The sequence below is a fragment of the Triticum dicoccoides genome, chromosome 6A (genome assembly GCF_002162155.2).
Source record: "Triticum dicoccoides isolate Atlit2015 ecotype Zavitan chromosome 6A, WEW_v2.0, whole genome shotgun sequence".
In the NCBI taxonomy this organism is placed as follows: domain Eukaryota; kingdom Viridiplantae; phylum Streptophyta; class Magnoliopsida; order Poales; family Poaceae; genus Triticum; species Triticum dicoccoides.
Genome location: NC_041390.1, coordinates 112,015,580 through 112,036,501, shown reverse-complemented (window position 1 = coordinate 112,036,501; position 20,922 = coordinate 112,015,580). Strand labels below are relative to the sequence as shown.

General features: G+C 48.4%; 1 protein-coding gene across 1 annotated transcript; it reads right to left on the bottom strand.

The window, feature by feature from the left end:
• Nucleotides 1–1,877: 1,877 nt before the first annotated feature.
• LOC119319053 (sugar transport protein MST5-like) lies at nucleotides 1,878–3,908 on the bottom strand. The gene is made up of 2 exons (XM_037593575.1): nucleotides 3,770–3,908; nucleotides 1,878–3,636 (listed from the first exon to the last, which is right to left on the bottom strand). Exons 1-2 carry the CDS (start codon nucleotides 3,903–3,905, stop codon nucleotides 2,201–2,203), a joined length of 1,572 nt encoding a protein of 523 aa, XP_037449472.1. The 5' UTR covers nucleotides 3,906–3,908; the 3' UTR covers nucleotides 1,878–2,200.
• Between the last annotated feature and the right edge of the window lie 17,014 nt (nucleotides 3,909–20,922).

Genomic DNA, 20,922 nt, shown 5'->3' with positions numbered 1-20,922 from the left:
GCCGTCCCCCACATATAGTTTCAACAAGGCTGCCATAATGTCATGCTTAATAACCGGCCAAGCTTTGTGATAGAACAACCCAATAAAGCCGTCATGGCCGGGGGGCGTATCTGGTGGAAGCTCCTCGATCACGTTCCAAACCTCATCCTCCGTGAAGATCTCTTCAAGATCCGCGAGGTCTAACTGTGGCAAGCCGAGAAGATCGGGGTTTAATGAGTGCTCGCGCGTATTTGCCGTACCCAGCAGCCTGTCATAGACCCCGGCAAACACATCCTCAATTTTGCCTTGATCCGTGAAGATCTCCGCCTCATGCTTAAGCCGTGCGATGTAGTTTTTTGATCTCCTGTCGTTGGTCACTGCCTGAAACAGCTTAGTATTGGTGCCTCCCTCTTTTCAGCCACCTGATGTGAGACCTCTGACGGTCGATGGTCCTCTTAAGCGAAGCAAGGCCCAGCAGCGCTACCTTGAGCGTTTTCCGCAGCCACCATTCCATGTCCGAGGGCTGGCGAGCTTCTTGGGCTTGGTCGAACCTAAGAGCATCTCCAACGGCCGCGCCAAACGACGCGCGCGCGGGGCATTTTGCCGCGCTCCAGCGGCGACGGAAAACTCGCGCACGCGGGAACTGTTTGCGCGCGTGCGCGAAAAGGCGCCAGCTCACGCGCCATATTTTGCGCACCGCTTCCGGCGCGTCTATAAAGTGCGGCGCGCGCCACGCGCCTTCTTCATGCATCCTCTTCTCCTCTTCCTCTCCCTCTCTGCCACGCGCCGCTCCAGCGCCCCGCCACCGACGCGCCTCCACCGCTCCAGCGCCCCGCCACCGACGCGCCTCCACCGCTCCAGCGCCCCGCCACCGCCGCACCGTCATGGCGCCACGCCGCCATGGCGCCGCGCCGCCGAGGAGCGTCCGGCTACCGCGGCGTCCGCCTGCGCCCCAACGGCGGCTACTACTCGGAGATACCCTCCGGCGATCTCCGGCTCGGCCTCGGCACCTATGGGACGGCGCACGAGGCCGCCCGCGCGTACGACGCGGCGGCGTGGCGCCTAGCCGGCCGCGCGGCCAGATGAACTTCCAAGATGTGTACACGCTCCAGCAGGCGCTCAAGTCACCCCGCCGCCTCGTCTGAACACGGCGCAAGACCATGCGGAGCACGCCGAGCAGCAGCGCCGCCTCCTCGTCGCCCAGGAGGACGAGCGGGTCATGGCGGAGTGGCGCCGGCGCCATCCGGAGGACGTCGCCTACGAGCAGGTCTACTGGGCAAGGCGCCGCGAGGAGGACACGCGAAGGCGCCGCGAGGAGCGGTTGGACAGGCGTCGGCGGAAGGCGTTGGCGAATGCGCAGTCCGATCTCGTTGCAGCAGGTGGGCAGTCGTTCTTCACGTCGGACGATGATCGGTGGCTGGACATCTGGCTAGATACCTCGGACGACACCGCCGAGAATGATAATGATGATGATGATAGCGACTTAGAGTAGTTTTTTATGCAATCTATCTCGTTTTTTATTGTTTGTCGTTTTTATTATTATGCAATCTATGTTTCCGATGTAAAATACCTTTGTATCATTTAAAATCTATGCAATCTATCTTTTTAATGCCTACATTTCTAGTTTGTAGAATGAGCGCGCGCTGCATTTTTTGCGCGCTGCTGGAGCGGCGCGCGCTGCATTTTAGCGCGACTGCTGGAGCGGTCGCTGCGCGCCGCGCCAAACCAGACGATGGGCGCGCGCTAAAGCTGTTTTTTGCGCGCGCCGCGTTCGGCGCCTGTTGGAGATGCTCTAAGAATGAGCGAGTTGGCCACCGCCATGAGCGTTTTGATGTTACCATGTGAGAACCTATTATGGTTACTGAGCAATTGATCATGCAGTGGCGACCATGTAGTGAGATTGTGGATTTTTGTTTGTTTGTAATACTTCATTGACAAGTTTGACACGAAACAAAGGGAAAACAATTACAAGATGAGTGTATGCTAAGATCAATTCTACAACACCAGGATCAACATCAACTAATTTAGCTTGCTGGTCGGCCGAGATGAGCATGCGTAATCAATTTCTGCACTCGATCTAGCTATGTGCGTCTTGTCAGCTGGGTAATCATCAAGCGTGCCATGAGTCCATTGGCTAGCTACGTCGACGAATCAGCCTGCTGCACCGATCTGATTCTGATCTGCCTACCGATGTATACCTCCGTCTCCAGACGGACGTGGATCAGCTCATCTCTAGCGCTATCCTCTTCCTCATCTCGGCCCCGCGCGCGTCGGCGCTGGTGTCGATGACGTACTTCCTCCAGAACCAGTGCTTCCTGAAGACGTGCGACACCTCCTCGAGCGGCACGCACTTGGTCTCCGGCAGCAGCACGGCGATGAAGATGGTCATGAGCAGCAGCCATGCGCCGAAGAAGTAGAAGAGGCCGAACCTCAGGTGGCACAGCAGCGTGAGGAACACCTGGCCGATGAAGGCCGTGAAGCACATGTTGACGGCCACCGTGATGCTCTGCGCCTGCGACCGCACCGCCAGCGGGTACACCTCGCTGGGGATGAGCCACCCCATGGGCCCCCATGACCACGCGAAGCCGGCCACGTACACGCACACGAACAGCACGATGCACATGGCGTACTGCTCCGAGATGGCCCCCGTCCCGCTCAGCCCGAACTGGAGCCCGATGAAGGTGCCCACCAGGATCTGCGAGATGATCATCTGCGTCCCGCCCTGCAGGAACAGCGCCCGCCGCCCCACCTTGTCCGCGGTCACCACGGCCACGAAGGTGGAGAACACGTTCACCAGCCCCGTGATGACGGACGACATGAGCGACGCGTCGTTCCGGAACCCCACCGTCTTGAACAGCACCGGCGCGTAGAACATGATCACGTTGATGCCCGTCAGCTGCTGGAAGAAGGGCACCCCCAGCGCGAACGTCAGCTGCGGCTTGTACTTGCCGGTGAAGAGCAGCTCCCACCACGGGTTCGCCACCGCCTTGCTCTCCTCGCACGCGGCGGCGAGGTCGTTGAACTCCTGCCGCACGTCGTCGGGGCCGATGCCCCTGATCTGGGACAGCGTCGCGCGGGCGAGCTCGGTCTCGCCCCGCGACAGCAGGGAGATGGGGGTGTCTGGGATGGCCAGGGAGCCCAGCGCGATGACGGACCCCGGGACGGCGCCCATCGCCAGCCCGACCCGCCAGCCCCACCCGCCGAGGAACCTGGACGTCCAGTAGTTGGTCAGGCTGGCCGACAGGATCCCGATGGTGATCATCAGCTGGAAGAGGATGTTGAGCATCCCGCGTTGCTGCGCCGGCGCCATCTCCGAGAGGTAGAGAGGCGAGGCGTGGATGCAGAGGCCGACCCCGACGCCGAGGAGCAAGCGGCCGGTGATGAGCACGGCGAAGGTGGTGGCAATGCCGCCCATGCAGGCGCCGGTGATGTAGGCGACGGCGGCGTAGAAGAGCGTCCACTTCCTGCCGAAGGCGCGGGCCATGGGGCTCGCGAAGAGGGACGCCGTCGCCGCGGACAGGAAGAGGGAGGAGCCGAAGAGGGACAGCTCCTGGCTGTCGAACTTGCAGTACTGGTTCGTGATCACCTGATCCTTCTGCTGCTGGTAGATGTCCGGGAAGAACAAGAGCAGGAACGACTCCGTCGACGTCAAACTGGCTGCAGTCATCCGCAGCGGCGCCAGCACAGAAAACAGAGTCAGATCGAGCCAGGAAACCAACACCCACACGGCCACACCCAATTACCCATGCATGCATGCATGCACAGGACGGCGAGGCGACGGGTTAATTACCGGCCATGCCGATGTCGTAGCCGAAGATGCAGCCGCCGACGGAGGCGACGAGGCAGGAGTAGAAGACGAAGCCGGTGACATCGCCGGGGTACGTCTTGTACCTGTTGTGGTGGTGCACGATCACGGCCCCCGGCATCTTGCCCGGCCAGCCGGCGGCGGAAACGACGGCGGCGACGGCCTAGCTTAATTGGCGCGCGAAAAGGGAGCAAGGGGTGGTGGTGGTGGGTACGTGCGGCTAATTAAGCTCGGCCCCTCCGGTTGGTCGACGCTGCGTGGCGGGGGAGGGGGAATGCGTCAGAGAGGGAGGTGGCGAGTTACTTAAGCGGGGAGAGGCCCCGGCGAGCGGTACGACGGCAATGTCGGTGCATGTGTGGGGACATGGCGTCTCGGCCTAAATCGTAGAAGGCTTGGCCTGCATGCATGCATGCATGTGGATGTCTGTCTCCTCCGTTTCATGGTCAACCACGGCTTCACACAGTTGAGACCAAGGTTTTTAATTCCGGTCGCAATTTCCTTTCCGGTAGAATGATGCTATGCATACGATAAATTGTCATCCGACGCCTGTACGATCAGAGAAGTTCAGATTGTGGGCCATAGGATACAGCATGTACAAAACCGTTGTGCATACGATTTAATGGAGGGAAATACCGCAGTGGTACAACAAGTTGCACACGATGACCACTTTGATGCCTATAATGTTGTAAAATTCGTGAAGTTGGTGCCTAAACTTGTCTCTAGGTGCACATACGGTTCGTCGATAGTTGTATGCAACATCAGCGCGACATGACAGCGTCGCGGCGGGTGGGGCTAGAGTCTGGATTTTTTTTCGAAACCCCCTTGCTTTTATACCGAATGTCACAAATATGCCCCTGAAACAGCGGGGGTGACAACCCTTTCATTTTTGCAAGTCGGTAGACTCATGCTATATGTATGACGGATTGCGCCAAAACCACTGTTTTGATCTTTCTATAAGCATGAATTAACCCTTGCAGTCTGGGTTGACATTTGCACAATCTAACCATTTTAGGTGATGTCACCCATCACAACGATACACGAGAGACGTCGGGGTCAACGGCGTTTTTGCCCGGCCCACATTGGGACACTCTCGTTGACATGCTGACATAACACGCAGGGAAACACCGCTCTACCATGACGCTATTGTCCCTGGTGTTGCGTTTCCACCCCGTGAAATGCAATGGAGTCTGACGTCTGTCCGCTGAGGAAAACGCAAAAAGCTTTACAAGTACAAGACTATGAAGCACAAGGGCTCATGGCCTTTCCCCTGATGTCCAGCGCAAGTTCAAATTTAATTGAACTTTCATAAATATTTACAACCACATTTAAGACAGTAAAACTGAACCTAAACCCAGCCCTCCCGCACCCCCCTTGATTTTTGGCCATCCATTTTGTTGATTGAAGTTTTTCTAGCCGTCAGATAAGATGTTCTATTGATCTCCACCGCACTGTCAAATTCCTGGCCCAAATATCCTATGGGTGTGCTGCTCCAGGAGAAAAAACTGAGGCCTCTGGTAAACTGAGCCTTTCTTGGCAACCCAACTAACCCGCCCGATCAATCGCCACTAGCCCTCACAAAAAATAGTTCGCTCAACACAAATGCTCATTTTTCATGCCAACCTCTCCTCTTCCCCCCTAACCTCACGCGGATCCTAGGTTCCCCGCCACCGCTGCACCGTCTTTGATCTCCACATCGACGTCGTAGTATCATGTCTGCCTCTCGTACGACCCAGCCGCTTCATTTCTCATCTCACGAGTGTTGGGACAAAACCTTAGCCACGCTCTCGCGGCAGAGCAATCACCCTTGCAATGCACGTCTATGCTGGGATGGTGATGACCCACAAGTATAGTGGGCCAATTGTAATCTTTTCGATAACTAAGAGTGTCGAACCCAATAAGAAGTAGAAGGAATTGACAAGCGATTTTCAGCAATGTCTCACTGTTGGGAAACATAGTAGAAAGCAACAGAAAATCGCTATACGATCACCGACGAACAATACGGAGATGCATTAAATGGTTTGGATCGGATCATTACCAACTCCAAGTTGCAGCAGAAGAAGACGAGTCGGCGTAGATCGTAATTGGAGTCCCTCGAACCGTAGATGAATGATCCCGTGAACCGCCCATGAACGGCCTCTCAAACGGAAGACTAGAAGCACGGCCTCTGTATGAGTTGCCAGTGTACGGTCTTCACGATCCAGTAGCGCTTCGTCGTCCAAAGCTAATCGTCGCTGGAGAATAAGAGGGAGGAGATTAGAACCACACTGGACTTCTGATTATGAGGACTAGAGGATCTAGATCTAGCTATAATTGATCAACTAGGACCAACTAGAACTAGAACTAGAGAACTAGAGGAGGCTCCAAAACTTATGTGTAGAGAAGTGCCCAAGACCTGTAGTATATATAGGTTAGAGGGGAGAGGAGGGGGCACCACAAGGGGGGAAGGAGCTCCCCCCTTACGCCAGTCAAGAGGAGGGGGTTGATGTCTACTACACAACCTTCTTCTTGTAGATGTTGTTGGGCCTCCAAGTGCAGAGGTTTGTAGGACAGTAGAAAATTTCCCTCAAGTGGATGACCTAAGGTTTATCAATCCGTAGGAGGCGTAGGATGAAGATGGTCTCTCTCAAGCAACCCTGCAACCAAATAACAAAGAGTCTCTTGTATCCCCAACACACCCAATACAATGGTAAATTGTATAGGTGCACTAGTTCGGCGAAGAGATGGTGAAACAAGTGGTATATGGATAGTAGATAATAGTATTTGTAATCTGAAATAATAAAAACAGCAAGGTAGCAAGTGATAAAAGTGAGCGTAAACGGTATTGCAATGCGTTGAAACAAGGCCTAGGGTTCATCCTTTCACTAGTGTAAGTCCTCTCAACAATACTAACATAATTGGATCACATAACTATCCCTCAACATGCAACAAAGAGTCACTCCAAAGTCACTAATAGCAGAGAACGAACGAAGAGATTATGGTAGGGTACGAAACCACCTCAAAGTTATTCTTTCCAATCAATCCGTTGGGCTATTCCTATAAGTGTCACAAACAGCCCTAGAGTTCGTACTAGAATAACACCTTAAGGCACAAATCAACCAAAACCCTAATGTCACCTAGATACTCCAATGTCACCTCAAGTATCCGTGAGTATGATTATACGATATGCATCACACAATCTCAGATTCATCTATTCAACCAACACAAAGGACCTCGAAGAGTGCCCCAAAGTTTCTACCGGAGAATCACGACGAAAACGTGTGCCAACCCCTATGCATAGGTTCCCAATGTCACGAAACCCGCAAGTTGGTCACCTTAACATACATCAAGTGGCACGTGGTATCCCATTGTCACCACAGATATCCACGGCAAGACATACATCAAGTGTTCTCAAATCTTTAAAGACTCAATCCGATAAGATTACTTCAAAGGGGAAACTCAATTCATTACAAGAAAGAAGAGGGGGAGGAGAAACATAAGATCCAACTATAATAGCAAAGCTCGCGATACATCAAGATCGTGCCAAATCAAGAACACGAGAGAGAGAGAGATCAAACACATAGCTACTAGTACATACCCTCAGCCCGAGGGAGAACTACTCCCTCCTCGTCATGGAGAGCACCGGGATGATGAAGATGGCCACCAGAGAAGGATTGCCCCCTCCGGCAGGGTGCCGGAACGGGTCTAGATTGGTTTTCGGTGGCTACGGAGGCTTCTGGCAGCGGAACTCCCGATCTATTATCTGTTCTGGAAGTTTTAGGGTATATGGAGTTATATAGGAAGAAGAAGCATGTCAGGGGAGCCACGGGGGCCCCACGAGGCAGGGGGCGCACCCTAGGGGGTGGGCGCACCCCCCACCCTCGTGGGCAGCTCCCGTATCTTCTGACGTGGGGTCCAAGTCCATCAGGTGTGTTTCCTTCCAAAAATAACTTCTCCTGTTGATTTCGTTCCGTTTCGACTCCGTCTGATATTCCTTTTCTTCAAAACACTGAAATAGGCATAAAACAGCAAATCTGGGCTGGGCCTCCGGTTAATAGGTTAGTCCCAAAAGTAATATAAAAGTGGATAATAAAGCCCAATATTGCCCAAAACAGTAGATAATATAGCATGGAGCAATCAAAAATTATAGATACGTTGGAGACGTATCAGGGGTACCCCTCCAATTCGGCCTCACCTTCCCCTTTCCATGTGGAGAAGGAGCACCACCCCTTTTGGGCCCCAGTGACCCAAGTAGCCTTCCACTACTTGGCATTTTAAGGCCTACTGATATTATATAAAAGCCTCCTAACTATTATTATTATTAATTTAACATCTCTAAAAATATTTTCCACCTATATATTACTTATCGGTAATACTTGGTATTGCCCGATAAGCTCCGGAACCCTTACGGTGACCCCTAAATGCTTCTGGTTGCTCTCGAAACTACTTCAAATATTAGCGAAACTATTTCACAAGTAGATCCTTGTTACTCCCGCCCTACTAAGACTCAGCAGATTGTGATTACCTTAAGCTTGTGACCCTATAGGTCCGGTAAAACATAGGCATGAATAAAACCCCTTTGTTCAGTGACCGATAGCGCAATCGTGGACGTCCATATCGATCACTGAGTACACAACTGACATTCAAGTGAACCTTTGGTTGTCATGTGCTATTCCCTTTGCTTCGTGATGCTTCACAAACCCTGAGGTGAGATATATTGGTATCCTCTTGAGTTATACACATGCTCATTATACTATTCTGCTCGTTACCGGTTTTGTTCTTCTTTCTCGTTGACATGTTCCGGCATCCCCGTGACATAGTCACCTATGTCTGGCCAGACGATGATGGATGCTATCACACGAAGACGGCCCTAAGAATACATCTCCATCTTCAGAGGAGCAAATGCCACTATCGAGCTATCTAGTCTCTTGTCAAACTTGCCGATGAACTTGTAAGTTGTCATTATGATCACCATGTTACACATGACATTTGAGAAACCCCAAAGTCCACGGTACGGTAATAAGTGTGTGTTATAACAATTGACTTATGAAAATATTATCTCAAAGTATAACAAACAAGTTTGGGTCGATTCAATATGATCGTTCTTCTAGCGTCATACTCTCAATGTTGTTTTAGGACTATGGTTATACTTAACGATGTCCTAATATCCGGAAAACATGATCACCACCCACACTTGAGCCAGTCTTAGAGGCAATACTAGGAATCTATTTTTACCATTTATTATTCCACACGTGCATATGAGAGAAAAACGGGAAAGATGTAAGAAGAACGAGAGCTGGCCTTTCCACTGAGTCATATATTTCAGGATCACAACAGTTAAAGCATAAAATATAAACTCTCAATTATGAACAAAGAAATATAGTAATACAATATTATTGCCTCTAGGGCATATATCCAACAGTCTCCCACTTGCACTAGAGTCAATAATCTAGTTTACGCAGTATCTCTAACACCTATGTGTTGGGGAACATTGCATGAAAAAAAAATTCTACGCACACGCAAGATTTATCCATGGAGATGCATTGCTACGAGAGGGGGAGCGCATCTACATACCCTTGTAGAATGCTAGGCGGAAGCATTTATCAACGCGGCTGATGTAGTCATACTCTTCGCGATCCGATCACAATCCAACCGATCTAGTGCCAAACGGACGGCACCTCCGAGTTTAGCACACGTGCGGCTGGATGACGTCTCCTCCTTCTTGATCCAGCAAGTAGGAGAGGATAAGTAGATGGGATCACAACCAACACGATGGCGTGGTGGTGATGGTGGAGCACCGACAGTGCTTCGCTAAGTGTCGCTGAGGCGAGGCGGTGGAACTAAGGAGTAACGGGAGAGAGAGGGGTGCCAAGGGCTTGGTGTGTACTCTTGGGGCGCCCCTCCCCTCTATATATAGATGAAGGGGCGTGAGAAACATCCCATCCAAGCGCTAGGGCGCAGCTAAGGGGGAGAGGACTTGGACTCCAAGTCTAATCCCATTCCTACTAGGACTCCTTCCTTTTTTGCCTTCCCTAGCCACATGGGTTTTGCGGACTTGGTGCACCTAGCCCAACAAGGCTAGGGCGCCTCCCCGCATCCCATGCTAGCCCTTGGGTCATGGTGGACCCACTTATGGACTTTTTGGCCCCTTCGGAATTCTCCGGAACCTTTTGGAAGCTTCCTAGTACAATACCCAAAAAGTGCACCTTTTTGGGAACCCAAAATATGACTCCCATGTTGGGGAATGTAGTAATTAAAAATTTTCCTACGATCACGCAAGATCTAACTAGGAGATGCATAGCAACGAGAGGGGATAGTGTGTCCACGTACCCTCGTAGACCGAAAGCGGAAGCGTTTAGTAACACGGTTGATGTAGTCAAATGTGTTCACAATCCAACCGATCCAAGCACCAAACGTACGGCACCTCCGTGTTTGGCACACGTTCAACATGATGACGTCCCTCGAGCTGTTGATCCATTTGAGGATGAGGGAGAGTTCCGTCAGCACGACGACGTGGTGAAGGTGATGATGAAGTTACCGGCGCAGGGCTTCACCTAAGCACTACGACAATATGACCGAGGTGTTAAACTGTGGAGGGGGGCACCGCACACGGCTAAGAGATTGTATATTGTGCCTTTGGGGTGCCCCCTGCCTCCGTATATAAAGGAGGAGGGGAGGAGGCGGCCGGCCTAGGGGGCGCGCCAAAGGGGGGAGTCCAACTAGGACTCCCAATCCTAGTTGGACTCTCTTTTCCTTTGCCGGAAGGGGGAAAGAGGGAAGGGAGAGGAAGAGGAGAAGGTAAGGAGGCGTGCCCCCCCTCCCTAGTCCAATTTAGACTCCCTATAGGGAGGGGGCGCGGCCACCCCTTGTGGGATGCCTCCCCTCTCCCCTATGGCCCATGTAGGCCCAATATTTCCCCGGGGGGTTCCGGTAACCCCTCGGTACTCTAGAAAAATCCCCGAATCACTCGGAACCATTCCGATGTCGTCTCAATACAACCTTCCAATACAAAGCTTAGGTTTCTTACCAAACCACAATTCATATGGTGTCGTCTCAACGGATTTAGATGGTGCCCTCTTTAACGTGAATGCAGCCGTCTCTAAATTAATTACGGTTACGACGTTCAGACACACCATTACGCTGTGGTGTTCCAGGTGGTGTGAGTTGCGAAACTATTCCACATTGTTTCAAATGAAGATCAAGCTCATTACTCAAATATTCACCTCCACGATCAGATGGTAGAAACTTTATTTTCTTGTTACGATGATTTTCCACTTCACTCTGAAATTCTTTGAACATTTCAAATGTTTCAGACTTATATTTCATCAAGTAGATATACCCATATCTGCTCAAATCATCTGTGAAGGTCAGAAAATAACGATACCCACCGCGAGCCTCAACACTCATCGGACCGCATACATTAGTATGTATTATTTCCAATAAGTCAGTTGCTCGCTCCATTGTTCCGGAGAATGGATCCTTAGTCATCTTGCCCATGAGGCATGGTTCGCAAGCATCAAGTGATTCATAATCAAGTGATTCCAAAAGCCCATCAGCATGGAGTTTCTTCATGCACTTTACACCAATATGACCTAAACGACAGTGCAACAAATAAGTTGCACTATCATTATTAACTTTGCATCTTTTGGCTTCAATATTATGAATATGTGTATCACTATAATCGAGATTCAACAAAAATAGACCACTCATCAAGGGTGCATGACCATAAAATATATTACTCATATAAATAGAACAACCATTATTCTCTGATTTAAATGAATAATCGTCTCGCATCAAACCCAGGCGCTACTACGAGCATTAGTAAGGTACACATCAATAACATGTATATCAAATATACCTTTCACTTTGCCATCCTTCTTATCCGCCAAATACTTGGGGCAGTTCCGCTTCAAGTGACCAGTCCCTTTGCAGTAGAAGCACTCAGTCTCAGGCTTAGGTACAGAGGGCTTCTTCCCTTGAGCAGCAACTTGCTTGTTGTTCTTCTTGAAGTTCCCCTTCTTCCCTTTGCCCTTTTTCTTGAAACTAGTGATCTTATTAACCATCAACACTTGATGCTCCTTCTTGATTTCTGCCTCCACAGCCTTTAGCATCGCGAAGAGCTCGGGAATTATCTTTTCCATCCCTTGCATATTATAGTTCATCACGAAGCCTTTATAGCTTGGTGGCGATGATTGAAGAACCCTGTCAATGACACTATCATCAGGAAGATTAACTCCCAACTGAGTCAAGTGGTTGTGGTACCCAGACATTCTGAGTATGTGTTCACTAACAGAACTATTCTCCTCCATTTTGCAGCTATAGAACTTGTTAGAGACTTCATATCTCTCAACTCGGGCATTTTCTTGAATTATTAACTTCAACTCCAGGAACATCTCATATGCTCCATGACGTTCAAAACGTATTTGAAGTCCCGATTCTAAGCCGTAAAGCATGGCACACTGAACTATTGAGTAGTCATCAGCTTTGCTCTGCCATACGTTCATAACACCCAGAGTTACTCCTGCAGCGGGTCTTGCACCTAGCGGTGCTTCCAGGACATAATTCTTCTATGCAGCAATGAGGATAATCCTCAAGTTATGGACCGAGTCCGTGTAGTTGCTACCATCATCTTTCAACTTAGCTTTCTCTAGGAACGCATTAAAATTCAAGGGAATAGTAGCACGGGCCATTCATCTACAACAACATAGACATGCAAAAACTATCAAGTACAAAGTTCATGATAAATTAGAGTTTAATTAATCATATTACTTAAGAACTCCCACTTAGATAGACATCCCTCTAGTTATCTAAATGATCACGTGATCCATATCAACCAAACCATGTCTGATCATCACGTGAGATGGAGTAGTTTTCAATGGTGAACATCACTATGTTGATCATATCTACTATATGATTCACGTTTGACCTTTCGGTCTCAGTGTTCCGAGGCCATATCTGCATATGCTAGGCTCGTCAAGTTCAACCTGAGTATTCCACACATGCAAAACTGGCTTGCACCCGTTGTATGTGAACGTAGAGCTTATCACACCCGATCATCACGTGGTGTCTCGACACGACGAACTGTAGCAATGGTGCATACTCAGAGAGAACACTTATACCTTGAAATTTAGTGAGGGATCATCTTATAATGCTACCGCCATACTAAGCAAAATAAGATGCATAAAGGATAAACATCACATGCAATCAAAATATGTGACATGATATGGCCATCATCATCTTGTGCCTTTGATCTCCATCTCCAAAGCACCGTCATGATCTCCATCATCACCATCTTGACACCTTGATCTCCATCGTAGGATCGTTGTCGTCTCGCCAACTATTGCTTCTACGACTATCGCTACCGCTTAGTGATAAAGTAAAGCAATTACATGGCGATTGCATTTCATACAATGAAGCGACAACCATAAGGCTCCTGCCAGTTGCTGATAACTTTTACAAAATGAGATCATCTCATACAACAATTTATATCTAATCACGTCTTCACCATATCACATCACAACATGCCCTGCAAAAACAAGTTAGAGGTCCTCTACTTTGTTGTTTCAAGTTTTACGTGGCTGCTAAGGGCTTCTAGCAAGAACCGTTCTTACCTACGCATCAAAACTACAACGATTTTTCGTCAAGTGTGCTGTTTTAACCATCAACAAGGACCGGCTATAGTCAAACTCGATTCAACTAAAGTTGGAGAAACAGACACCCGCTAGCCACCTGTGTGTGAAGCACGTCGGTAGAACTAGTCTCATGAATGCGATCTTGTAATGTCGGTCCGGGCTGCTTCATCCAACAATACCGCTGAATCAAAGTAAGACGTTGGTGGTAAGTAGTATGACTATATCGCCCACAACTTTTTGTGTTCTACTCGTGCATATAACATCTACGCATAGACCTGGTTCGGATGCCACTGTTGGGGAATGTAGTAATTCAAAATTTTCCTACGATCACGCAAGATATAACTAGGAGATGCATAGCAACGAGAGGGGAAAGTGTGTCCATGTACCCTCGTAGACTGAAAGCGGAAGCGTTTAATAATGCGGTTGATGTAGTCAAACATCTTCACGATCCAACCGATCCAAGCACCGAACGTACGGCACCTCCGTGTTCAGCACACGTTTAGCACGATGACGTCCCTTGAGCACTTGATCCAATTGAGGATGATGGAGAGTTCCGTCAGCATGATGGCGTGGCGACGGTGATGATGAAGTTACGGGCGCATGGCTTCACCTAAGCACTACGACGATATGACCGAGGTGTTGAACTGTAGAGGGGGGCACCACACACGGCTAAGAGATTGTCTGTTATGCCTTTGGGGTGCCGCCCCCGCCTCCATATATAAAGGAGGAGGGGAGGAGGCGGCCGGCCTAGGGAGTGCGCCAAAGGGGGGAGTCCCCCAATCCTAGTTGGACTCCATTTTCCTTTTCCAGAGGGGGGGGGAGGGGAGAAGGAAAGGGGGGGCTCCCCCTCCCTAGGTCAATTCGGACTCCCTATAGGGAGGGGGATCGGCCACCCCTTGCGGGCTGCCTCCCCTCTCCCCTATGGCCCATGTAGGCCCAATATTCCCCTGGGGGTTCCGGTAACCCCTCGGTACTCCGGAAAAATCCCCGAATCACTCAGAACCATTCCGATGTTCGAATACAACCTTCCAATATATGAATCTTTACTTCTCGACCATTTTGAGACTCCTCGTCATGTCCGTGATCTCATTCGGGACTCCGAACAAACTTCGGTCACCAAAACACATAACTCATAATACAAATCGTCATCGAATGTTAAGCATGCGGACCCTACGGGTTCGAGAACTATGTAGACATGACTAAGAGACATCTCCGGTCAATAACCAATAGCGGAACCTGGATGCTCATATTGGTTTCAATGTATTCTACGAAGATCTTTATCGGTCAAACCGCATAACAACATACGTTATTCCCTTTGTCATCGGTATGTTACTTGCCCGAGATTCGATCGTCGGTATCCTCATACCTAGTTCAATCTTGTTATCGGCAAGTCTCTTTACTCGTTTCGTAATACATCATCCCGCAACTAACTCATTATTCACATTGCTTGCAAGGCTTGTAGTGATGTGCATTACCGAGAGGGCCCAGAGATAACTCTCTGATACTCGGAGTGACAAATCCTAATCTAAATCTATGCCAACTCAACAAACACCTTCGGAGACACCTGTAGAGCATCTTTATAATCACCCAGTTACGCTGTGATGTTTGATAGGACACAAGGTGTTCCTCCGGTATTCTGGAGTTGCATAATCTCATAGTCAGAGGAATATGTCTAAGTCATGAAGAAAGCAATAGCAATAAAACTAAATGATCATTATGCTAAGGTAACAGATGGGTCTTTACCATCACATCATTCTCAAATGATGTGATCCCGTTTATCAAATGACAACACATGTCTATGGTAAGGATACTTAACCATCTTTCATTAACGAGCTAGTCAAGTAGAGGCATACTAGGGACACTCTGTTTTTCTATGTATTCACACATGTACTAAGTTTCTAGTTAATACAATTCTAGCATGAATAATAAACATTTATCATGACATAAGGAAATATAAACAACAACTTTATTATTGCCCCTAGGGCATATTTCCTTCATTCCCATATATAAATATTTACCTATCGACCATCCCGAGACTCCTCGTGACGTCCGGGACTCCGAACAACATTTGGTTACCACTCATAAAATATCCCAATACTACTCTAGCGTCAACGAACGTTAAGCGTGCGACCCCGCGGGTTCGGGAATTATGTAGTCATGACCGAGACACCTCTCCGGTCAATAACCAATAGCCAGACCTGGATGCCCATATTGATTCCTACATATTCCACAAAGATCTTTTATCGGTTGAACCTTTATGACAACATACGTAATTCCATATGTCCGTCGCGGTATGTTACTTGCGTGAGATCCGATCGTCGGTACCTCTATACCTAGTTCAATCTTGTTACCGGCAAGTCTCTTTACTCGTTCCGTAATACATCATCTTGCAACTAACTCCTTAGTAACTTTGCTTGCAAGCTTCTTGTGATGTTGTATTACCGAGAGGGCCCATAGATACCTCTCCGTTACACGGAGTGACAAATCCCAATCTCGATTCACGCCAACTCAACAGACACCTTCGGAGATACCTATAGAGCATATTTATGATCACCCAGTTACGCTGTGACGTTTGATAGCACACAAGGTATTCCTCCGGTATCCGGGAGTTTCATGATATCATGGTCGAAGAAACATGTATTTGACATTTAGAAAGCAATTAGCAATAAACTGAACGATCATATGCTAGGCTAATGGTTGGTTCTCGCCCATTTCTGCTAATGTGTGATCCCGTTATCAAATGACAACATATGTCTATGGTTAGGAAACCTTAACCATCTTTGATTAACGAGCTAGTCTAGTAGAGGCTCACTAGGGACACGGTATTTGTTTATGTATCCATACATGTATTTAAGTATCCGGTTAATAAAATTCTAGCATGAATAATAAACCTTTATCATGATTTAGGAAATATAATAATAACCATTTCATTATTGCCTCTAGGGCATATTTCCATCAGTCTCCCGCTTGCACTAGAGTCAATAATCTAGTTCACATCGCCATGTGATTAACACCCAAAGAGTACTAAGGTGCGATCATGTTTTGCTTGTGAGAGAGGTTTAGTCAACGGGTCTGCCACATTCAGATCTGTATGTATTTTGCAAATTTCTATGTCTACAATGCTCTGCATGGAGCTACTCTAGCTAATTGCTCTGATGTTCAATACGTATCCAGATTGAGACTCAGAGTCATCCGGATCAGTGTCAAAGCTTGCATCGACATAACCTTTTATGACGAAATCTTTATCACCTCCATAACCGAGAAACATTTCCTTAGTCCTCTAAGGATAATTTTGACCGATGTCCAGTGATCCACTCCTGGATTGCTATTGTACTCCCTGCCAAACTCATGGCAAGGCACACATCAGGTCTGGTACATAGCATGACGTAGATAATAGAACCTATGGCTGAGGCATAGGGAATGACTTTCATTCTCTCACTTGACTAGTCCATTTTGAACTTCAAAACTTTGTTAAGGTATGTGCTTTGCGGAAGTCCTATCAGGTGTCTCGATCTATCCCTATAGATATCGATGCCCAATATGTAAGTAGCTTCACCGAGGTCTTTCATTGAAAAATTCTTATTCAAATATCCTTTTATGCTATCCAGAAATTCTATATCATTTCCAATCAACAATATGTCATCCACATATAATATCGGAAATGCCACAGAGCTCCCACTCACTCTCTTGTAAATACAGGCTTCGCCATAAGTCTGTATAAAACCATATGCTTTGATCACATCATCAAAGCATATATTCCAACTCCGAGATGCTTGCACCAGTCCATAGATGGATCACTGGAGCCTGCACACTTTGTTAGCACCTTTAGGATCGACAAAACCTTCTGGTTGCATCATATACAACTCTTCTTTTTAGAAATCCATTAAGGAATGCAGTTTTGATGTCCATTTGCCAGATTTCATAATCATAAAATGCAGCAATTGCTAGCATGATTCAGACAGACTTAAGCATCGCTACGGGTGAGAAAGTCTCATCATAGTCAACTCATTAAACTTGTTGAAATCCTTCTGCGACAAGTCGAGCTTTGTAGACAGTGATATTACCATCAGCGTCTGTCTTCCTCTTGAAAATCCATTTATTTTCAATGGCCTACCGATCGTCGGGCAAGTCCACCAAAGTCCATACTTTGTTCTCATACATGGATTCTATCTCAGATTTCATGGCCTCAAGACATTTATCGGAATATGGGCTCATCATAGCTTCTTCATAGTTCGTAGGTTCACCATTGTCTAACAACATGACTTCCAGGACAGGATTACCGTACCACTCTGGTGTGGAACGTGTTCTGGTCGACCTTCAAAGTTCCTTTTGATGTCGCTTGAAGCTACGTTGGTATTTCTGCAAAGAGGAAGGGATGATGCAGCACAGCGGCGGTAGGTATTTCCCTCAGATATGAAACCAAGGTTATCGAAACAGTAGGAGAACCAAGCAACACAATGTAAACAGCCCCTGCACACAGATAACAAATCCTCGCAACCCGACGTGTTAAAGGGGTTGTCAATCCCTTTCGGGTAACGGTGCCAGAAATTGGTGCGTGACGGGAGAAAGTTGTAATAGATTAAATAAATAGATCACAAATAAAATAAAGTGCAACAAAGTATTTTTGGGTTTTTGTATTAATATATCTGAAAAGAAAAGAAAATAAAAATAGACCGCAAAGGCAAATATATGAGAAAGAAGACCCGGGGGCCGTAGGTTTCACTAGTGGCTTTTTTGGAGAAAAATAGCAAACGGTGGGTAAACAAATTACTATTGGGCAATTGATAGGACCTCAAATAATTTTGACGATATCCAGGCAATGATCATGTTGGGGAACGTAGTAATTTCAAAATTTTCCTATGCACACGCAAGATTATGGTGATGCATAGCAACGAGAGGGGAGCGTGTGATCTACGTACCCTTGTAGACCGACAGCGGAAGCGTTAGCACAACACGGTTGATGTAGTCATACGTCTTCACGGCCCGACCGATCAAGCACCAAAACTACGGCATCTCCGAGTTTTAGCACACGTTCAACTCGATGACGATCCCCGGACTCCGATCCAGCAAAGTGTCGGGGAAGAGTTCCGTCAGCACGATGGCGTGGTGACGATCTTGATGTTCTACCATCGCAGGGCTTTGCCTAAGCACCGATACAATATTACGAGGATTATGGTGGAAGGGGGCACCGCACACGGCTAAGAAAACGATCACGTGGATCAACTTGTGTGTCTATGGGGTGCCCCCTGCCCCCGTATATAAAGGAGTAGAGGAGGGGAGGGCCGGCCCTCTCTATGGCGCACCCTAGGGGAGTCCTACTCCCACCGGGAGTAGGATTCCCCCTTTCCTAGTCCAACTAGGAGTCCTTCCATGTAGTAGGAGTAGGAGACAAGGAAGGGGAAGAGGGAAGAGAAGGAAGGAGGGGGCGCAGCTCCTCCCCCTAGTCCAATTCGGACTAGGCCTTGGGGGGGGGGGGGCGTGCGGCCTGCCTCTCCCTCTCCCCTAAAGCCCAATAAGGCCCATATACTTCTTCTCCCGTATTCCCGTAACTCCCCGGTACTCCGAAAAATACCCGAACCACTCGGAACCTTTCCGATGTCCGAATATAGTTGTCCAATATATCAATCTTTACGTCTCGACCATTTCGAGACTCCTCGTCATGTCCCCGATCTCATCCAGGACTCCGAACTCCTTCGATACATCAAAACTCATAAACTCATAATATAACTGTCATTGAAACCTTAAGCGTGCGGACCCTACGAGTTCGAGAACAATGTAGACATGACCGAGACACGTCTCCGGTCAATAACCAATAGCGGAACCTGGATGCTCATATTGGCTCCTACATATTCTACGAAGATCTTTATCGGTCAGACTGCATAACAACATACGTTGTTCCCTTTGTCATTGGTATGTTACTTGCCCGAGATTCGACCGTCGATATCTCAATACCTAGTTCAATCTCGTTACCGGCAAGTCTCTTTACTCGTTTCTAATACATCATCTCGCAACTAACTCATTAGTTGCAATGCTTGCAAGGATTAGGTGATGTGCATTACCGAGAGGGCCCAGAGATACCTCTCCGACAATCGGAGTGACAAATCCTAATCTCGAAATACGCCAACCCAACATGTACCTTTGGAGACACCTGTAGAGCTCCTTTATAATCACCCAGTTACGTTGTGACGTTTGGTAGCACACAAAGTGTCCCTCCGGTAAACGGGAGTTGCATAATCTCATAGTCATAGGAACATGTATAAGTCATGAAGAAAGCAATAACAACATACTAAACGATCGGGTGCCAAGCTAATGGAATGGGTCATGTCAATCACATCATTCTCCTAATGATGTGATCCCGTTAATCAAATGACAACACATGCCTATGGTTAGGAAACATAACCATCTTTGATTAACGAGCTAGTCAAGTAGAGGCATACTAGTGACACTTTGTTTGTCTATGTATTCACACATGTATTATGTTTCCAGTTAATACAATTCTAGCATGAATAATAAACATTTATCATGAAATAAGGAAATAAATAATAACTTTATTATTGCCTCTAGGGCATATTTCCTTCAGATCATTATATAGGCATCACGTCCAAGACTAGTAGACCGACTCCTGCTTGCATCGACTACTATTACTCCACACATCGACCTCTATCCAGCATGCTTCTAGTGTATTAAGTTCATGAAGAAACGGAGTAATGCAATAAGAACGATGACATGATGTAGACAAGATCTATCTATGTCGGGGGTTTGGTGCGACACATGCCAAAGGATGGCTAATCATGATGGGGGCTAGTAGGACATCGCCGGTGCCAGGAAATGGGATGAGGCGAAGACATGCACGCCGGCGAATTTTACCCATGTTCGGGGCTCTCCTAGGAGATAACACCCCTAGTCTTGCTCTGCGGGGTCTCCGCATGATCACTAAGGCACTAGCAAGTACAATGGTGCTCCTCGAGCTGTATGCTAGAGGTAGAAGAAAGCAGGGCTGGCTCTCCTCCCCCTCTATGGGTGTCTAGGTCTAACAGGTTCGGAACCCTTTGCATGGGTGCCCTGGGGGGTTTATATAGGCCTACCCCCAGGTGTACAATGGTAATCTTGCCGGGTGTAGGACCCGGCTGTCAGTGTCTTCTATCGCCGGCTCCTCCACCGGCCGCTGGGGCCCGCCGCCTGGTGGGCCCTACGGGCTGGTCTGGTACGGAGCCGACAGGCCGCCTCCGCCGCTTGCGGGTCTGGCTGGCTGCTTGTTACTGTAGCCGTAATGCTAATGAAGCATGCTTGGTCGTGGGGGCGTGTCTACAGTCCCGCCGTCTGGTGGGAGATCACTGTAGCCACGCCGCATCTCCTCTGGTTGATGGCACGTGGACTCCGAGGGAAAAGTGGGCTGCCTGCTGGAGGCCGGCTTCCCTCGGGTTCGACTGGTCAGGAGCTGCCGCTCTATGGGTTCTCGCTGTCTGGTAGGGCCCGGCGCTTGCAGACCGTACCGACAGGCCATCGTGGGAACAGGGGTCCGCCTGACAG